At 42.7% G+C, this 22348-nt stretch overlaps 1 protein-coding gene across 1 annotated transcript in view; it reads right to left on the bottom strand.

Moving 5' to 3' along the window:
- Positions 1 to 3003: 3003 nt before the first annotated feature.
- The window catches only part of TNFSF11 (TNF superfamily member 11), a 33826-nt gene continuing 14481 nt past the window's right edge, over positions 3004 to 22348 (bottom strand). Inside the window, exons 3-5 of the mRNA XM_007960252.3 lie at positions 10128 to 10173; positions 9944 to 10042; positions 3004 to 4412 (exon numbers count right to left, since the gene is read on the bottom strand). Of these exons, the coding sequence (XP_007958443.2) occupies positions 3991 to 4412; positions 9944 to 10042; positions 10128 to 10173 (567 nt within the window). The 3' untranslated portion in view covers positions 3004 to 3990. The remainder of the gene's footprint in view (positions 4413 to 9943; positions 10043 to 10127; positions 10174 to 22348) is intronic.

The raw sequence follows: 22348 nt of genomic DNA, 5'->3' as shown, positions 1-22348 counted from the left end.
TTGGTTTCCTGACATGATTTTGTCACACCTCAACACACTTAGCTGTCACTGAGGGTTGACATGACCTGGTTCCGTCTCTATTAGATGCAGCAGCCTCCTTATTCCCCAAGGCCCACCACAGACATGAAATGGTCATTCGAGGCAAGAGCCAGGCACTGGGGGGACCAGGAAAAGAAAAAAGGGAAGAGTTCAAACACACACAAAAGGGTAAAAGGGATGAGTGAGAAGAAAAACAGAAGTAAAAAAGTAGCATGTGAAGAGGAAAGTAGGGTATTGCATCCTGCATTTTAGACCCTACAGCTCAGCTTGGTAAGCCTTGAGCATGACTAGAAAAGAGAAAAAGCCTTTTCCATACCTCCTGGCACATCCACTTGCTACCACTGCCTCCTTCAAGGCATAGGCCAGTTTATACTCACTTTTCCTTAAGTCATAGATTCATTCCAGCAAAGCTCTAAAACATCTCTGACCTACTATAGTGCTAATGTACGTAAAATTCACATTACAGGCAGGCTCCATTATTGGGGTTTTCTTCTTCTTCTTCTTCTTTTTTTTTTTTTTTTTTTTTGAGACAGAATCTCATTCTGTTGCCCAGGCTGGAATGCAGTGGTGCAATCTTAGCTCACTGTAATTTCCACCTCCCGGGTTCAAGCAATTCTCCTGCCTCAGTCTACTGAGTAGCTGGGATTACAGGCGCCCGCCACTACACCCAGCTAATGTTTTGTCTTTTCAGTAGAGACGGGGTTTCACCATGTTGACCAGGCTGGTCTGAAACTCCTGACCTCCTGATTCACCTGCCTCGGCATCCCAAAGTGCTGGGATTATAGGCGTGAGCCACCGCGCCCGGCCTGAGGTCTTCAAAAGAGCTGTCCCTTGGCTTTGCAGATTCTCTACGATGTTAGTTCTCCAGTTTGGCTGGTGCCACCGTGTCTTACCTCACTAGGTCCTGGGGTGTTTTTTGTTTTTTTGTTTTCTTTCCTAGACCTTGGATTTTTAGCTCCTTTTTGAGAGACTGCACATTCAGTTACCTCTAAGTTAAAAATGGTAATGGATATTCTATATCCACTTTCAAAACTTTTTAAAACCCCTCTTCCTATCCAGTCTGATATCCTTTTCAGACTTTCTGTGACTCCCAAGATGGGTTCCATAGCCTCCTCTCTGTGCCCACAGCCCAGTGTGTATGTCCACACCCTAGGGCTGACCACACACACCCTTGCTAGGCTGGCTCCCAACCAGAATGGAAACTTCTCAAGGGTAAGGAGAGTGCCATAGCATCCGCAGTGCCTGGTACAGCACCTAGCACATAGCTGGTACTCAAGAAATAATACGGAACAGACAAATGGATGAATGTCATTCACCTTTGGAAATGACAGATTTGAAACTGTCCCTATAAACTTTATAAAATGTATCAGGGAAGCAAGGAGTGGGGAAAACAAAAATAAAGCAAGCTTGCAACACGCTCAGCATCCATCACTATGTCAGCTTGCTCTCCGACCCCTTCCTCATAGCTATTTGCCTATTGTCTTAGAATCATGTAGAGTCTAAGATTATAGTTCCCTTTAAATACTCCAGAGATAACAGCTTGAACATCACAAAATGTGAAGTTTTCCCTTTGAGACATTCTTTCAGGTCCTGCATATCAGTAAAACTACTGACGCCAGCTGGTCTGAAGAGGACCCCATGAGAAGCTCCCTCACCGAGGAATGCAGTTTCCACATCCTCATGATTTCATCCCTCTTAACCCAGCCAGTCAATGACCCCAATTTTCTAACCCCTCACTCTCCCTAATCTGCTTAAAAACCTCAGCCCAGAACTCCTCGGGGCAGATGAATCTGAGTCCCCTTCCATCCCCTTACTTGGTGCCCTGAGATCATTAGACTCTTTCTCTGCCGCAAATTCTGCTGTCTCAGTGTACTTGGACTGTTACTATGCAGTGGACACATGAACCTGTGAGTCCTGTGACAGAATCATATCATGAGAGCCAGGCTAGCTAATGAGGCACTCTACATAATAAGACAGTGCCCATGGAGAGTGGAGAAACTCTCTGATTGCTTATCAAAATGATTTTTTCCTTAAACTAAGGCTCAGCAACTGGGACATGCAACACAGAAGTCGTATTTTTTACCAACTGACCTTAGACGTATTGATGGTTTTTAAATAGTAGGTCTATTTTGGCCAATGATTGAGTTCCACCATTGTAGTTCTGCTGTGTGAATTTTACAGTTTCTTCTTTGTAACATCTGCTGTTTCTTCTCTCCTCCTATCCTGTCACAGTCATCTAAAAACATTTATCCATAAATGAAAAGTGCCTTAGATTATGGTGTACAGTGCCTTCCCAAGCTGCTCATTTTCTTATATCTCTCCCACATAAGTAGCCAACCTGGGTCAGACAGCTTTCCTGTATAAATTTCCATGAGAACAAGAGTCCAGGACACTGCTAATTCTTCCTTACTTACCATAGTAAGGTATAAAATGTTCAGGTGTTCCTCCAGGTCAGTTATTCTTTTGTGTGTGTGTGCATTTTCTTACTATTTTTTAAATTATACTTTAAGTTCTAGGGTACATGTGCACAACATGCACAGTTATTCTTTAAGACACTGTGAACTTATACAAAGCACCGTATTTTTCTCACGATATCAACATCATATAAATTTTGGCTTTTTTGAGTGAAGAAGCCTCCATTTTCTATCTGGGTATATCCTTGCATACACATTCCTTGCAAATTACTTTTCAAATTCCAAGGATCATTAATTTAATTGAATCTGCTTCTAATTTTTAATTAAATCTGCATTTCTCCCAGTAACCTTTGGAAAGAGATAGAAGCCACATTACCATATTGAAAATAATAGGATCACACAGCAAAAGAGACATGAAGGAGAAGTACAAAATCACAAGGCAGGTTTTCATATAAATTTATTTTTGTACCAAAAAAATTAACATTCAAAGGCAATGTTTTTATTGTACAGTATAAAATAACACTTACTAAGTTAAAATTGGATTTTTTTGCTGATAAACCACTAATAACTTTTCTATTTTGAAAAAACAAAAAATGTACAATTTGCAGCACTTGTAGAAAAACACCTGTTCAACAATTATATAAATACTCTTGACAGATTTCAGTAGCCCATTATGTATCCTTTTTGGCAATGTCAGCTTTCTAAAGTCAATTAGTTGCTAAATTTGAAAGGCACCTGGTGGCCAACATCCTGCTTATTATTCAAGGCATCCATTTTAATTTTTTTGCACAGGCTTGACAAGTCTGAAAAATCTATTAACTTAAAAGGAATGAAGAAATATACTGCATTTGATATTAGGAAACAACATTTTTTTTTTTCCCTCCTTAGCTGCAAGTTTTCCCCAGGGGATTTACAAAGTGCACCAGTTAAATATGTCTGTACATTTAAAACATTAAATATGTCAACAGCAAGACATTTTTAAATATTTTGAATCAAATACTATAGCACAAATATAATTTACAATACTTTGCAAAGAAAACATTACACCTGAAATATAACTTTAGATATTATATAAAAATACATATATTTTCTCTCCTCATTAGAAAAAGTATTTTTTGCAGGTTCCAGCATGATGTAACAATTCAAAAGAATTTACCCTTTCAGATGATCCTTCAATTGTGCTAGATGACACCCTCTCCATTTCAGCTGTGTAGGGGCACATGACCAGGGACTAACCCCTCCCATAGCCCACATTCAGTTTCTCATAAGGTCAATCCGTAATTGCTCCAATCTGGTTTAATTCTAGGAATTCATTACAAAATTTAAAAACCATTGTGTAACACACCATGAGTCTAACATCTCCCACTGGCTGTAAATATGCGTGTTCTCTACAAGGTCAAGAGCATGGATACTGACTCTTGAACCGCTGGGGCCATGCCTCTTAGTAGTCTCACACACCTATATACATCTTTCTTGGCTTGTTTAAAAAAATGTTTCCAAACATCCAGGAAATACATAACACTCCAAAAACTGGGGCTCAATCTATGTCACGAACTTTAAAAGCCCCAAAGTACGTTGCATCCTGATCCGGATCCAGTAGGGAGGGGTTGGAGACCTCGACGCTGATTTCCTCACCAGACCGTAACTTAAAAAATCCACCAACGTTTATAGAATAAAAATGGAATTCAGAATTCCCTGACCAATATTTGGTGCTTCCTCCTTTCATCAGGGTATGAGAACTTGGGATTTTGATGCTGGTTTTAGTGACATACACCATTAGCTGAAGATACTCTGTAGCTAAGTCTCCTGAAGTTTCATGATGTCGAAAGCAAATGTTGGCATACAGGTAATAAAAGCCATCCTGATTAACTATTAGTTTTCCATTGCTAAAAGTCATGTTGGAGATCTTGGCCCAACCCCGATCATGGTACCAAGAGGACAGACTCACTTTATGGGAACCTGTGGAGAAGAGAGGCATATGATTTAAAAGTCAGTCCTTAAAAGAGAAGGACGTCTTCACAATTCTATGAGGTTAGGGAGAAAAAATAGCACAACAGTCATTATTCCAAAGGGAGAATAACTTCTTGGGATTTCCTTTCTAGAAGGGGGGAATACATTCAGATGTACTTGGTGCTTCTATTAGGCATGGTAGAGGGTACGAAAACGAAAACCCATTTTTCCTGCCCTCAAGGCGCCTATAGTGCACCGGGGTAAGTACGATATGTGTTCACAACAGAAGTAAGGCATAAGTACCAATAGGCAAGGTTCAGTAACTCCTATGGGAGCTCAAAAGAGGGAGAGACAAGAACAACTTTCCACCCAGAAGGGTAAAGAATGCCTTTGTGGAGTTGCTGCTAAGTCTGAGAACTTAAGAGAAATGGGATTCAGCCACACAGACGAGAGCAGAAAGGTCATTCCAGGTTGAAGGGAGAGATTCACCAAAGGCAACTGAGACAGGAAAGCAAGAAACTAGGATAGGAAGACAATTTCCATATGTCACAAGCCTCAACCTTCTCTTCTAATTCATGAAGAGGGAAAGTAGGAGATGAAAAACTGGGTCACAGTAACTTTGCCTGAAAGGTCAGACATCTAAACTCAATTCTCATAATCTATTTTCTTCACCTCCAGTAGCCCAAATGTCTCCCTCGTTGGCTTGTACAACTAAAAAGCTAACCCCAGAGAAGCTCAAAAAGAACATATTCTTAGCATTGCACTCCCTAGCTTAACAACTTCACACAATCCTTCTGACTAAAGGTCTATAAAACTTCTCCTGACTGACCAGAATTCTCATTTAGCCCTACTCACCCCTGAAATGAGGTGGCACCTGGTCCTCTTGCTACAGCTTCTGTGCAGTAAAACATTTCTAAAGAACCTTCTAAACCAGCAATGTGTCCAATGCTTTTCATATTTCGGGTCCTTGGTGTATTTTCCTTGGTGTATTTCCTGGGTCATTAAAAATTGGCAATACCTCTATGGTCAACCCAATTAATCAAACATTTGTATGGATGTGGACAGTATTATTCAACTGGAAAAGCTGGTAACTAATGGTGGGAAAGTTGTAATACTGTGGAAAGTACAAAAATACATTTTTCCTCCAGAGGATTTTGTAAATACTTATACTAAACTAAGGTGGTCAACAGTTTGAAATCAGCAAAACAAAACAGAGTTGAGTCTCAGACTGGAGTTGAGAGAGTTTCTGCAGCCACGAGAAGTTCATCGCTGCCTGTCACACCCACCCACAACTTAGGCCCTGAGATGCTGAGGGAGATAAATCAGCCCCCAGAGATGAAGACTTACAGTGGATTCCAGAGATCCATCAAAACTGACAACTCTCTGGTTAGAGTGAATCCTTACGAGAGCCTCATAGAGAAAAAGAAACACATGGCTGGGCATGGTGGCTCACGCCTATAATCCCAGCGCTTTGGGAGGCCGAGGCAGGTGGATCACGAGGTCAGGAGTTCGAGACCAGCCTGGTCAACATGGTGAAACCCCATCTCTACTAAAAATACAAAAAATTAGCTGGGCATGGTGGCGGGCACCTGTAATCCCAGCTATTAGGGAGGCTGAGGCAAGAGAATTACTTGAATCCAGGAGGTAGAGGTTGCAGTGAGCCAAGATCGCACTATGGCACTCTAGCCTGGGATACAGAGCAAGACTCTGTCTCAAAAAACAAACAAACAAACAAAACAAATGAAAAAAAGGAAACACACACTAGTTACCTTCCCAGCCTAGTCTGGTTTGGGGGACCTTGTACATCTACATCCTTCTCTAGAGACCCACAAGTTAGAGAATGTTCTACTATTTTATCTCTAAAGAACTGGGAGCCTGGGATGTGATCTGGGAGCCTCAAAACTAGGCTGCAGGAACCAAATAGGTAGTTCTTTCAACACTTGGGAGAAAAATTGCAGCAAGGGCCATGCGATGGTGGGGCAACCCATCATGAGAAGACCAAGAATTCAATGGTTCCAATCTGTCTGTCCAGAAACAGGGTATTTCCTGAACTCCACAACCTATCTGGAGCGGGGTCATCACAGGCCCTCTTGCCTCCTGGGCTCACCACAATAAACACCCTTCTTTTTCATTGGAGGTCTTATTTCAGGTCATCCCAGATTAAAGCACCCCAGATACAAATACCATCATCTGGTCCCAAGTGAGTGAGCATGATCATCACACCCCTCATGAACACTAGTAAAAGCAATTCCTCGAATCCATTGACAAAACCCATGAAATTCAAGATGCTTCCCATCTCAAGTTATCCCATGCTGCCCTCATTCTTATCCCACTCTTGTAGTCAATTCATTGTTCAATCAGTGATTTTTTCTTGTAGTTATCTCTTAACAGAAGAGAAGTCTACCCTCTCAATGGGTTGAATCAGCTAGCGTCAGAGCAAGACATGGCCTAGGAAGGCAAGGAAAGAATATGAAATAGAGAGGCGGGAGAAGACAGGAACCTTGACCGATTACCACTCCCATTGTTAGGTAAGTCATGTGGAAGAAGTGCCCTTATTTCCCACTAAACATCTCTCTATTTTTGTGCACCGACTTACTCATACATTCACTGGTTCATGCTTTTGATCAGTCACACAATATGTATGTGGTGCTTTCTAGGGACAGTCACTCCGTCCGTAATTAAGAATTATATCAACCAACTGTACCCTAATGACACTTACCACTAATAGTAGAGAAAATAGAAAATAAGCATATAAAATATGCATTTTCACTTCTGCATGCTGCATAGCACATGGCTGACATTCAGTTATAAGCAACTGCCAAGTGAAAGCTGCAGAAATTCATGGCAAGCAGGAGAGTTCAGCTCAGGAAGGGGACAGAGAAGCCAGAGGACAGCGGGGCCTTGGGTCAGACTTGGATGGGCTGAGAAAAGGGAGGGTATTGTCAGTGAGGGAAACTGAGCAAAGAATGGAATATGCACGGCACGTATGGGTGAAAAGGACCAGAGCCAGTTAGTGTGAAGAGAGGACTCAGAAACAGACAACGCCAGGAAAAAACATGAGAAAAGTATGCAGTGATCACATGGCGGGCTCGCATGGAAACCTGGATTTTCATCACTGAGGCACACCGACAACCTCTGACTCCAGCCTGCCAGCTTTCCCAGCCTCCCTTACCCTACACTTCAGACCCTCCTGCTAAGTGCTGCAGGAGCGGTGTCTGCAAATATTTAGCCTGAGTATCCTCCTAAAGAAAGCCATGTATTCTGACCTCATGAACTACTTCCCAACACATTTTCATCTAAGACATTTTGAAAATGCAAGTGGTATCAGTCCATATAAGGCAGAGCAGATTCTGATTTTACTTGTGTAAATAAGTATAAAACAGAGCCCCAAAATGAACATGCAAATTTAAAGCCACTTCCTCTGAAACCTCCAGTACTGGCCAAAACTGGGTAATAAATGGACTCAAGGAATTGTGGGTCCAGCCAGAGCCACAGATTCTATTTTCTTAAACAGAAGTATACACTAACTCATTTCACTCAGTCACAAACTCAATAACTGTCAGAAAATAACCAGGAGTTTTGCCTTGTGTTTTTGGCAATGATTTGATGCTAGGTGCCTGCAGAGAGAGTCTGATAACTAAAACACGCTTGCTATTGCCAAACAGACTTTGGCACATAGTCTAATGCAATATTTATCATATGCCATTTAAAGGGAACTGAAAAGATACAAGATAATACATTAATAGCACACACAGCTGATGCATTTGTATTAATCTGATTGCCTTTGCTAACATGCAAAATAGTTTTCCACTCAGAGAAATTAATACACATGCATCCATATTTATTTGATTGCCTTTGCTAACATGCAAAACAGTTTTCCACTCAGAGAAAATTAGTGTAGCTCCATCACAAGACATGCATAGACACACAGAGAGAAAAAACTATTTATGAAGCAAGTGTCTGGGACAGGAGAGGTCATTTGGAAAATCCTCTAAAAGCCAAAGAATTGGTTTCTCCCTGTCTGTGTCTTTGGTCAGGAAAAATCCCTCCCTTATCCATGCCGTAATAAAGTTTTCCAAATAATTCAGCAAAACTTGAACTTTCTTTAACTCCAAGAAAGACTTGCCTTAAATTATTTGCAGGAAAAAGGTGGAATATGTATAATTACTTAATTAAACTCAAAAATAACAAGTCACACTCACAAGTGCTTACTTGGCTGTTCATCCACACAAGAATGTTAGGACTCTACCTCATTTCATCTTCATAGCTACCCCTCGAGGCAGATGCTATCATCATCCCCATTTCAGATGTGATGAAGCTGAAGCGTAAGTGATTCCAATAAATTGTACAAGGTCACAGAGCCAGTACAATGGAGCCTCAAACCCAGGCAGTCAGATTTTAGCACCCCTGTTATTAGAAGTTACATGAATCTACTTCTCACAGGAAAAGAGAAACATAAGGGCTTTGAATTCTTTCCCTCTGGCCAAGCCAACTGACCACAAATACCTTGTGGCCTGCTTATGTGATAATAGAGAAGATGGAAAGCATGCACTTAGCAATCCATGGGACGGGAATTCAACTTCTAATCCTACCAGCATCATGAACTGGGAACAAATGACAACCTACGTATCATTCGGTTTCCCTGTCTGCAAAATCTGCGTGATAATCCCTACCTTGCAGGATTGCAGTAAGGATGAGAGGTAATGAGGAAGGGAAAATGCCTGACTGACAGGTGGAAGAGTTCATCGGGTAGTCACAGACTCAGCCATCTCCTGCAGAGTGCCAGGGAGGACACTTCAAGATCCCCCTTTAAGATCTTCAAGTGTTCCATTAGTGGCATGATGATAACAAGAATGTTCAATAGTCACTCTATCATAACGTTGTTATCTTTTTGATAGCTATCTAGCCCATGGCAAAGTAACCAGTGGGGGTTGTGTGATGGAATAACTGGTGTATTAGGGTAGCTGTAGGCAGCGAGCTCCAGGCTTCCTCATTTTCAAGATAATCAGGTCTCTAGTCCATTGAGCTAAACATTTACTCAGAGAAAATGATAAGCCCTTGGAGAAGGGGGAGGAGATCTCATTTTCTAGAGGGTTACTGTCTCTTAAGGAACTTAACAGGGATCTAAAGTGTCCTCCCTGGACCTCTGCAGGAGATAGCTGAGTATGTGACTACCTGATGAATTCATTCACCTCTGAGGTCAGCAGCAGGGCTGTGTCAACTTTAGCTTGGGAAAGTACAGATGAGCGTAACAAAGGATGGTCCTTCCAGGTTACAGGCTCTCAGCTGACAGTCATTTAAAATAAGCATCCATTCTGATGATCTGAAAATGCATGGGGTGATGATGTCCATTCTGACATTTTTGAGAATCACGGTTTCCGGGATGTGAGCCATCACCTGAGGATGAATGGTCTCTCCTTTGGCTTTGAAGGAAGGGCTCTCAAAAATTCAGTGACAGACTAAAAATAGGTTTCAGTATTGAAATGGGCTGATACATGACTCTTAAAATATTTTTCAGGCTGGATGCAAATGGAGCTTACCAGTTGGGATGTCGGTGGCATTAATAGTGAGATGAGCAAAAGGCTGAGCTTCAAGCTTGCTCCTCTTGGCCAGATCTAACCATGAACCATCCACCATCGCTGGAGATGAGAGAAACCATATTATTATAGCCGAAAGAGTAGTGACCCTGTGGCATTTCATACATACATATGGATCCATGCTTACCTTTCTCCGCTCTGATGTGCTGTGATCCAACGATATGTTGTAATTCCTGAAATAAAAAGGAAAAATAATTTTATTTGTAAAATCATTCTTTCTGTAAAGCAGTAAGAATTCAGGGCTGTTATATATGCAACAAATTAACCCTCTTTTCCTTCCAAAGGTGCCATAATAGCATTGGCAGTGAAATTCCTATGTGTACCAGGCGGCTATCAACGGCAGTTCACCCCAAAGAATTGGTGTTGACATGTTTGAGACCATACCCAACTTCAAACAAAATACTTTGGACAGTAAGAGGAAATAAAAGACGATGTAGATTAAACCATTGCGTAATTAAACATAATTAAAAATCTGTAGCAGGTACACAAATGGAGATGAAGTTAACTAAGAAAATAACAATTACACAGAATATATGACCCTCTTAAATCTTCTGGAAGGCTCTTTTTATGTCTATTTCATTAGTGAATTTCTGTTATAATACTAAAGCTCAGCCCACAGGAAAGAGAATGATGCTTAGCTCCCAGTGGTTAATTTTTACTTTAAAGTTACAGTGTACTTAAAGCACTATATGGAAGTCTAAGAGCCTTTAGAGTACCAATAATTAACTTAAAATATTGCCACAAATAGAGGGTTAGAAGCACAAGCCAGAAAAAAGAAAAAACATAAAGAGTACAGGTAATTGCATATCTCCATTTGAATCCTGAGAATAAAAGATGAAATAGGTAACCACATGACCACCTGCATCGAGCCATTAGCTGACATTAAAATGTCACATCTTAGGGCAAGAGTAAGGTGGAGGGGATGAAAGCTCAGGCTTTCGCCTTGGTTCAAGTCCCTGCATAAACAGAGGATATTAACAGCACACCATCACAGGGTGCTTGTGAAGACTAAAGGAGAAAATGTGTGTAGGCACTTAGCATAGTACCTGGTAAATTTAGATGTCTATTATATACTCATCATCTCAGCACTTTGGGAGACTGGGGTGGGCGGATTACTTGAGGTCAGGAGTTCAAGATCAGCTGGGCCAACATGGTGGAACCCTGTCTCTACTAAAAATACAAAAATTAGCCAGGTGTGATAGTGGGTGCCTATAATCCCAGCTACTCAGGAGGCTGAGGCAGGGGAATCGCTTGAACCGGGAGGTGGGTGGGGGGAGGTTGTAGTGAGCTGAAATCGCACCACTGTAATCCAGCCTGGGTGACAGAGTGAGACTCCATCTCAAAACAAAAACAAAAAACAAAAGAGATATCTATTATATGGATACTGAAAAAAAAAAAAAAAAAAAAAAAAAAACCACTCCAGAGAGAGTCCTAATTTCCCCTATTACTGGAATAACTATTCATGCTAACCATTCTCCCCATGATGTTTGAAAGATAGGCCATGCAGCTTAAGTTCTTTAACTGTCTAGAAAGGAGTGCTTTGAGATACAGGATGGATGGATAGATAGATAGATAGATAGATAGATAGATAGATAGATAGATAGAGGCAATAACATTATTTCAATTGTTATTAGCTGGAAGGATTCTGGAGATAACATTTATTCTTCTTTCTGCTTCCAAACTTCTGAGAGGGAGACAAGAATCTACATTGTTTTTAATGACCATCGGAGGAGACAGCACAGCTGTCTTCACTGTAGTGATCTGTTCTGAAGTTCTAAAGTCACAGTGTGGATGACTCTTCAAAAGAAACCCTAGGACTCACCCAAAAGCCACCTTCCGCTTTTGCTTAGACCCAGGCACTGCACTGCACAGCTCTGGGAGTGCTGTGTGTAGGACAGGTATTTAGGCACATGGTGGCCCCTTTTGGGTTGAGTGGCCCTTACCAGGCCTCGTTTTCTTCCCCACTCATGCCAACCTCCAGTCTTCCAAGATTTCCTCAAGACCTCAATGGCGCCCAATTTCTGGAATTTCCTGGTTTTGTCTCCCCTGCCTTCACGACAGACTTATAGATACACAGTGTATTTTTTTTTTTCTTTCTTTCTGCCGGTTTTTATTTTCTCCCTTAAGGCTATAGGAAAATCTCATTAGTAAGCTGCTCATGGTGCTCTACTACCTGCTGCAAATGTGAGTATAATTGTGCTGTCTTTCTCCCATCTGCAGTTTCCCAGCCATTGGGCCCCTTATCCTTCAAACGCTGCCACTTGTTTAGTGGCTTCCGGGCATTTTCTTGTTGCAGCAGGTGCAAGTGCTATGGAAGTGTCGAAGTGTGTGGAGGGATCTGACACACAACAGGGACGTGCCTTGATAGCAGTTTCTTCTTTCTACCCAGTTCTTGTCAGGCAGGTGGATGGGTGGCCTTAGGGAATAGACCTTCCTCCGCTCATCTCTTCTTCACTTTGGTGCCAGCAAAGCTGGATATACAGTGTATCTTTAAACATTGTGTATATCTTTATATAGTTATATATACACAATATATCTTTACTCAATTACTGGCTCTTCCAGATTGGAAGAGAAACCTTGGTGACAGAGTAATTCTGAGATTTAATGCTACCCCTCATTTTCCCTCTAGCTCTGATCTGCCTTTCCATCAGAGGAGAGACAGGGAAGGGGAGATGGAAGCAGAACTAAGTCTGGCATATATCTACAAATACCTGTTTTGTGAGTTTTCTATACAAACACATCTATCATCAAGAAAGCCAGGCCAGGCATGATGGCTCATGCCTGTAATCCTACTACTTTGAGAGGTCGAGGTGTGAGGATCGCTTGAGCCTAGGAGTTTGCGACCAGCCTGGGCAACATATGGAGACCCCATCTCTATAAAAATCAATTTTAAAAAATTAGCTGGGTGTGGCGACATGCACCTGTGCTCCTCAGGAGGCTGAGGCAGGAGGATTGCTTGAGCCCAGGAGGTAGAGGCTGAAGTGAACTGTGATGTGCCACTGCACTCCAGCCTGGGTGACAGAGCAAGACCCAGTCTAAAAAAAAAAAAAAAAGAAAAGAAAGAAAAAGAAAAACAAGAAAAGCATCTTTGTCCTAGCTCAGTGGTCCTCAAACTTGAGCATGTATGCATTGCACCACCACCTCCTGGAGGGCATGTTAAAACAGGCTGCTGGGACCAGCCCGAGTTTGTGATCCAGTAGATTTGGGGTGGGGCCTGAGAATTTGCATTCAGCACCAGTTGCTGGCCTGGGGCCTCATCTAAGAATGACAATCCCTTTCACATCCTAAAAGAGTCACAGAGGCACAGACTGGAGATTTTCTGGAAGCTTGAGACCCAGGCCAAAGCAGCAGCAGATTCAAGCCACAGATTCAAGGGACAGGGAAAGTCTGTCCTCTTCTACCCGGGAATGAACTTTTCTTTCCCATTTAATCAGAAACTTCTAGGTCAGAGTTGCTACAGACCCATTTTGTTTCAAGAAAATTCAGTAACCAGCAGGACCTCTCAGATGCACTTTCAATGTCTGCTTAAACAAACAAACAAAACAAGAACAAAAAGCTTCACGATGCAGGATGAATTAAAACTCTAGCTAGAGACCCATGAGGTAATGATGCTCTCATTTTATATCTTTTGGGTGTCGAAGGATTGCAATTCCCCTCAGAAACCTTATAGGTAAGTTTCAGAGTCAAAAAGAGAGCACATGACGTGTCTAGAACCTCAAGGTACAAAGAAAGTATTCCCAGTGTCTGTATCTGCACCCCAGCTTTTTGAGCTCTAAAACCATTGTTATTTATGTGCACATATATCAATCATAAAAAATAACATTCTTCTAAGACTACACTTTTAGGGTGTCTTCTGAGATTGTAACTGAAGTTTTGTAGGTAGTACTTGATGCATTCCAGTGCCACCTAGGCAGTTTAGAAGACACCCATACCCTGACCCCAACCTCAGCCAGGATAATGAACCCAATTAGTATGACAGTGACTCGATAGTTTTTTAAAGATGCTCCCAGATGATACTAAGATGTAGCAGGTGCTGAGAAACGTTGTGACTAATTAAGTGTTCCCATGAATAGTTGTTTGGTGACATCTCAGTTAAGGGTTTACTGTAGTCTCACGACTTGCATATATATTCCACATGTTGAAAATTTAATAACCTCTTACATTTGTAGACAGCAAAGTATTTTCCTTGTTACCATATTTTATTTTTATTAGAATCAGAGGCTGGAAAACCATAACTACTACTAACCTCACTTTTCAGACTTAGAAATAGAGGCAGAGAGACAATAAGGCTTCACCTAATAAAGCTGAGACTTGACTTTGGTCTCTGGATCTATACACCCATATCCTTTTACAAGGTATCATCATAAAATACACTCATGAAAGCTGGGACAAAATACCACTAGTATGCCCAGGAATCCTTAGCGCAATTCCCTCCCTGAAGTAGTAACTCTGAAAAAGTGGCTCACCTTGACTGGCATCTGGGGATCCTGGGATCTGACAAAAAGGAGCCAGGACATCAGAAAATATGATCTCAGAATTTCCAGGGGCTTCAGAAAACAACTGGCTCAGAACCGGCCAACCCATGTTTATGGCTGATGAACCCCCAAGACTAAGACCTGCAGGACGTGGATAAGGGACATTGCATCTCCAAACATGACCCTATCGAGTCCACTCCACAGAGCAGGAGCCATTCCGTGTTGCCATCTTCTCAAAGATCAGAGACTTTGCTTCACACATGCCAAGCACAGACCTTTTGATGGCCCCCTAATATTTTTCATTTTCAGGATTATAGGAGTCCTTCTTAAGAACCCAAAACTTCACCCCAATTGACAATCCCGTTCATTTTCTAAGCTTTGCATTTACATTTCTTTTCATCCGCATTAGTCCTCTACATCTGTCAGATTAATTAGAGTGTTTTAAAATTTCTATAGTTCTTTATTCCCAAATCTTATCATTCAGACGGCACTGCCGGTTTCTTTGAATTCAGAAAGTTCTGATAATCTAATTTTGGGAAAACACTACAAAAGAACATCCCGACTCCTTTCTTCTGAACAAATTATTCACATGAAAGAGATCTTTTAAAAAATTTATGTATGTTTTATCTTATTTTAAGCCAGCTGTAAATTAACAAAAACCAGTTAGTTAACACTCTGAATAAACATCCAACGCAACCACATGTTACCCACGCCATCAGAATGCCTGTAGATTTGTGTAGAGAAGTGCAGGTAACTTCAGCAACAAACAGCCTGGAGCAGAAGCCAGAAACAGTTCCCAGGCTGAGGAAGCTGGACAAAGGGCACCCCTAAGTTCTTCTCTTGGCTAATGAGCACCATGTCCAGCTCCCCAGGAGGATTTGTGATCTACCTTCTCAGGATACAGCATATTCATCATCTGTTACATGCAAAGGGCAGAAAGAATTGCCCCGTGGTTTCTATAAGCAACCATGACAATTAGGATCATTACTTACAATAAGTTACCAAGAAAATTCACAGGAATGAATAAACTTATTCATGGTCACCCTGTAACAAGTAGGCCTTGCAATGAATTTATGCCTTTTTAGATAAGAGCAATTTTAAACAAGTAAATTATGATAGCTTTACTTAACCCTTCAAAACAAGACAAAAAAAAAACAAAAAAACAACAACAAAAAAAACCCAAACTACCAGAGAGAGCAACCAATCTCTGCCCATTCAAGGATAAAAGAAACCTTCTGACATACTGCCACCTAGTGGACATTGTCCCACATTGACAAGCCTGGGACACCGCCGCAGTCTGCAGATTTGAAACCCCAATGTCTAAAAACAATAGAGATGAGGACATTTCACAATATTTTTTAAAAATCTTCTCATTGTGGTATTTTTCTATGTAGACTGCATTAACTTTTCATCTTTGCTGTCAGAGTACATTTAAACAGACAGGAAAACAACCAATGTGATTTTTTTTTTTTTAATTTCAACTTTTATTTAACTCATAAAAAAATGCTGGGATTACACAATTTCTTCTCCAGGAAACAAAGTACACAAAAGATCAATGTGATTGTGTAACTGTGGTCTCTAGTACTGCCTCTCCTGAACTCAGCATCCAAGAAGTGCAATTCCCAGGAGCCTGGCTGTGCAGACTTGGTCTCTGGTCCATTGAGATCAGCTTCCTTCAGATCTTTTAAACATCTTTTCAAACGTTTTAGCATATTTGCCAAACTTAAGGAGGAGGGAGATGTCTCAGAGCTGGCTCAATCTCAACAAACTAGGGCCACTTAGGAGAGATGGTACTGTGTAAGAATAAATATAAACACGAGTATTTTCAACTCCTTTAAGTAGTTATGGGAATTTTGCTCCAGGCAATTTAAACATTTACAGCAAAGGATATGCCTGCCCCTCTTTGTAAATTCAGCTGAATAACTGCCCTAAACAAGACTTTGATAACATTCCAATTCAGGAGAGAATGTTATTAAATTGTTTTTAAGATTGTTTGACTACAGTTTTTTGTTTTTTGTTTTTTTTTTCCAACTTACAAAATAATATAAATAGACCTGGAGAAGGGGCTCACACCTGTAATCCGAGCACGTTGGGAGGCCAAGGCAGGAGGATCAACCTCAGGCCAGGAGTTCGAGACCAGCCTGGCCAATACAGCAAAAGCTCATCTCTACTAAAAATATTTTTTAAATTAGCTGGGCATGGTGGCAGGCGCCAGTAATCCCAGCTACTCGGGAGGCTGAGGCTTGAGATCGCTTGAGCCCAGGAGGCAGAGGTTGCAGTGAGCTGAGATCACACTGCTGCACTCCAGCCTGGGCAATAGAGTGAGACTCCATCTCAAAAAATAATAATAATAATAATAATATAAACAGATTTTAGCTCCAACTGAGAACATTCTCAGCTGCAAAGATATTCTGAAAAGGTCAATGACGTTGCTGGAGTCTGAGCTTATCAGACTGAAAATCTCACCTGTGCTGTGATGTGAATTGTGTGATCCATGTGGTACCTGTCAATCAGAGCATAGAAGAAGGAATTTGTACAGCCAGATGCTTTGGAAATCACTGGCACCAGCTCATAGCTGGGGTCTCAGGTGGCTGCCTCCCTCTGCAATACCAGCAGCAGCTGCAGAGACATCTGGCTGGTTGAACAAGGATTTAACACCCCGTTTGCCAGATATAATACAGGGTTCATACACTTGTTAACATATGTAATGCACTCATTTTAACATCTTAATGATACCCTTCATGTAATTCTTCTCCAACCTAGTTACAAGAATAGTGCATTCATCAGCCGAGTTAGCACATGAATGCCACACATGGGTTATTTCTGAAAATGAATAGCCAGTTTCCAATTCCTGCAGAGAAGTCCTGCAGATTTCCACCTTGTAAAGAGCTAGGAAATCCATTCCCTCCTCTCCAACCTGGGTACCACCGCCTTCCTTCAAGTTTTCATCACCTCTCATTAGGACTACCATAATAGCTTCCTACTCTCTCTTCCTGTCTCCTGCCCTCCTCAAGCTGATCCACTGTGGTTAGACAGTGCATCCCAAAGTACACATCCCTTCTTAAAATCCTCCAGGGGCTGCTTCCAGACTGCAGGTACAAGTCCACGTTCTTTACCCGGGCTTAGAAGGCCCCGCATAACTAGGCCTGTGTAATATTGTAATTTAATAAGAAATATGCAATTTGTCTTCATCCCAGGTTCCTGGCACAGAGGTCCTAAAGCCTTTGGAATTTCCTGCATGACAGGTGTCATAGAAGCATCCTTTGTTATTCATAATCAGCCCCTTCCAACCTTACCTTAGTTTATGCTAATGATGTGACCCTTGGAGAATGGGGTCTGGTTTCCGGAGGGACCAGTCATGTGATCAGAAGATCGGACCTTTCAGTCCCAGCCTGTATTAGTCTGTTTTCACACTGCTATAAAGAACTGGCCGAGACTGGGTAATTTATAAAGGAAAGAGGTTTAATTGACTCACAGTTCCACATGGCTGGGGAAGCCTCAGGAAACCTACAGTCATGGTGGAAGGCAAAGGAGAAGCAGACAAAGGAGAAGCAGACACCTTCATCAAAGGGTGGCAGGACAGAGTGAGTGCAAGCAGGGGAAATGCCAGATGCTTAGAAAGCCATTAGATCTCATGAGACTCACTACCATGAGAATAGCATGGGGGAACCACCCCCCATGATCCAATTACCTCTACCTGGTCCTGCCCTTGACACGTGGGGATTATGGGAATTACAATTTGAGGTAAGATGTGGGTGGAGACACAGAGCCAAACCATATCACACCCCTTGACTTCCTGACCTCCTGGTTGACGTTAACCCCCAATGGCCAATGATTCAATAAATTATGTCTATGTAACGAAGCCTCTATAAAACCTCTCAACAATGGGCTTCAGCCAGGGTACCACTGCCTTCCTAGCAGGTGAACATGTCCAGGCATTGAAGGAGTGGCATGCCCTGAGAGGCATGGATGCTCCATGACCCTCCCCATCCCCATACCTGGCCCTAAGCATCTCTTCCATTGGGTGGATCCTGATTGTATCCTTTATAACAACCCAGTCATAGTAAGTCAAGTGCTTTCCTGAGTTCTGTGAGCCATTCAAGAATACTACCAAACCTGAGTAGGAGGCCATGGGAACCCCCAATTTGTAGCTGGTTGGTCCGAAATACAGGCAACAACCTGGCATTTGCGACTGGCATCTGAAGTAGGGCAGTCTTGTGGGGCTGAGCCTTTAACCTGTTGGGGCTGTGTTACCTCCCAAGTGTTAGTGTCATAATTGAATTGCAGAACACTCAATTAGTGTGTGAAGAGCTGGAGAACTGCTTCGTGTGAGGGCAAACTCCACATAGTTGGTGTCAGACGGGTTATGAGAGTAGAGAGAAAAACATTAATTTTTCACTTAGTCTGGTTACCACTCCCAAACCCCCTACTATTCCTCTCCTATATCCCCAAACCTCACCACCTGGAAGGACGCTCCGGGATGCCATAGGTTCCAGTCACATGAAATTACTGTTAGTTCTACCTGCAAGAACCCCACCCTCCCGTACATGCAGACTTCTGCACACACTGCTCCCTTGGAAAGATGCCTTAGCCAGTGTTTCATCAATATCTCATCCTTAATTGCAAAGCTCTTATCTCCATGGCATTCTTGTCTAACAAGGCACAGAAAGAGTAGCCGCCAGGTGTTGTGCAATAGCTAATGAGATAGGCTTTAGTATCGCTGCCTCAGCCTCTCACTTTCCTCCCTCCCCTAAAGCTCACACTGACCTTGTAATCCACAGGATCTGGGGGAACACATACATGCACCTGTATGGAGCTGGTGACCACGGGTTCCTTATGAAGAGTCCATAGTGCAAAAATACCCAAAGGAAAGAACTTTAAAAGCAGGATTCATTGAGTTCTCTGTTGCCTAAATACAAGTTATAAAAGATCATGGGGGTTGCCCTTCTCAGTCTAGGTTCCTTAGAGCAGAGCCCTATACAACACCAGGAAGGGAGAGGACAGGAGCACTGTGGGAGGTGAGAGCGCAGGTCCTCACCCTCCCCGGAGACAGGGGGAAAATCATGAGGTGGACGAGGGGTCCAGTGGCCCAGCAGGCAGACGGGAGGAGAGAAGGCAGGTAGGGTATAAACCCCACTCATCCCGAAGGTAAAAGCCATCCTCATCTTAAATTTGTAGCTTCACATTCTGATCCCTATAATTCTTTATTTTTTTAATATAAAAAGTGCTGACTAATCAAATTCTCCCAAAGCCAAAGTCTTCTCAGCATGAATTCTACACACTCGTCACCACCACTACCACTGCACTCAGCCTCCTAATGCTCCAGCTCCTACTGAATCAGCGGCCACCATCCCATGCCCAGCTATGAAAACCCTTAGTGAAACACTTTACCAATATGTGAGTTGGCCTCCTCCCCAAACCCCACATACAGTCACTGGTGGATCATTTCTTCCAAAAGGAGTCTGCTAACTGGAAGAGACACGTTTTTGCAAACAGCTCATGTCCTCTACCTACCAAAGGGCTAAAGAATAGTGTGTCCTTGTTTTCATAAAGCAGACGGATGCTTTTCCTGGGAGTGCGATGGGTACGCTGGGAATAGAAAATTAGTTTTTATTGTTTAACCTTCACGGTTTAAATGAGGAAGCTTCTGCTACAGCTAAAGGTCCCCTTGGGTTTTCATAAAGTAGTCTTATGACAGCAATATTAGTCTCCATAAAGAGTCTAATTTTCAAATGTCTTACACTATACTACTTGTTTAAAAAGTGTCATCTAAAAGTTTGGCAGAGTAACTGCAGTGTGGCATCTTGGACTAATTGTGCTATATACCATGTCTCTGTTTTCCTCTGCCACTTGAAAAATAATGCCACCCTACCTTGGCAGTGCTTTCTATGTTGATAAAGCCTCATCTCTTCTGGAAAAGACTTTGCTCTCACAGACTTCTCTCTAAGAATGAGATGCAAAGGGGGTCAGAGGTACCAGGCCAGCTGCTTTAGATCCATGAGGCCAGGAAGCAAAGCGCCAAGGCTGCCAGTGAAGATGCACCCCCAACCCCAAGGTCCCTCACGTGTTCACGCTCCAAAGAGGAAAAGCGCTCTTCTCTCCAAGAAGCAGGAAAACAATAAGCTTGCGAGTGACCTCCAGCCCCTTAAGAATCCTGTGGATTGATCACATGGCTGGCTAGCTTCTGGCAATATTAAGTAACTCGCCACCTGAGCACACCAAGTGCACAGGGCGCACAGGTCACTCGCGTGTTCATTAAACTTGTTCTTTAAACTTTCACTGAGCATCAACTATGTGCTTGCCACTGGGGCTGGAAATATAGAAAGGAAACATCACACAGACCTTGTCCTTGGGAAGCTCACACTCAACTGAACCAGCCCACCCCAGGTCCGTGTGGTTACTGCTGTTACTAGAAGCCCTGTGTGTGTCCAGGAGGGCCACCTAACCCCACAGGTGGGTGGGCGGGCATCCGTGGGCTCCTACTCCAGGAAGTAATGCCTGAGTTGGATTTTAAAAGACAATTACAAAACCGACTACACAAAGAAGGGCATGGAATGGCATACAAAGGACTATGCACAAAGGCTCATCATTCATTCATTCATCCATTCAACAAAGTTTACTGATGGAGGCTAGGAGTCAGGCGTCCTGTGGGTTTCTGAGGACACTGTTCGCAGGACAGACATGCCCTCTGCCCTCTCTGCACTTGCTGATTACAGCAGAGAGGTGAAAGGGTACGGCTAGGTCAGGAGAATTCAGCACCATAGTGTGGTGAGACCGTGGAGTAAAGTTGCGATGGAGGTGATGACACGGAGCACTCAAGGTAACGAGCCTGAAGAGGCAGGGGCTGGAACGAGGCTTTCCAGAATACAGAAGACTTTTTGTTAAACGTTCAGCACCTCAGACTTCATCCTGACAACCACAGCGATCTACTGAAGGATGCTTTAAGCAGGAAAAGAAATGACCTGTTCAGATGTGCATTTTAGAAGTCCTTCAGCTATAGAAAGGATGGACCAGCGGCAGTGACACCAGGACGGGGTGGCCAGGTGCAAGGCTCCAGGCAAGAGAGCATGATGAACTCTATACATGTGACCACCACAGTGAACAGAGTAGAGACAATACTTGAAGGTTTTGTAAGTCGGTAGAATGCACAGGAGCCGGGAGAGATGAAGAGTGGGTGAGTAAAAGGATAAGACCATCTTCTGACTTCCAGTTTGGGGTGGTGGAGATAACGGTATTGTCATTCACCATGAAAGACTAGATGAAATAAGCAGCAGCCATGGGCACTGAGAAGAAGAGTTCTGAGTACTTTCAAACTTTTTGATGCATATGAGCCTTCGGGTTTATCATTATAATGATTATTTTTACTGGTACCACAACTGCCACCACCGCCACTACCTAGTGTTCTTGAAGGGCAAAGACCAAGGACAGATGTAGCAGCCTAGTGATGCAGAAGCTAAGTGGGAATGGAACTCCCTCACACCCTGAACTTGCAAAGGTTCGAGCAAGTGTTTGTTGTCTGGTCATCTCAGAAACAGACAGCTCTTGACAATTTCCAGGACCCACCTCTTCCATACCACAGGCTTCACCCTCCTTCTCAAATAATAGTCACTTCATTCACCATGGCTTCCCTGTCCACCAGTGGCTCTCACCTCTTCCTAGGATGCTGTGAAGAAATCACAGAGTCCACCCCTGAACTACCAAATCAGAGTCCCCACTGATAGATCTGGAGGCCTTTTCTCATCTCTTTTAAAAACAAGGGCCCCAACTGAATCTTAAGATCCAGCAGGTTTGGAAACACTGCTCTAAGGCACATCCCGCTCTTCAATTACACAGGCTGTACCTCTCCTGACGCTGCTGGTAGTACAATCCAATA

This window comes from Chlorocebus sabaeus, chromosome 3 (assembly GCF_047675955.1).
Source record: "Chlorocebus sabaeus isolate Y175 chromosome 3, mChlSab1.0.hap1, whole genome shotgun sequence".
NCBI lineage: Eukaryota > Metazoa > Chordata > Mammalia > Primates > Cercopithecidae > Chlorocebus > Chlorocebus sabaeus.
The sequence above is the reverse complement of the archived record's forward strand: the minus strand, read 5'-3'. Positions and strand labels throughout refer to the sequence as shown.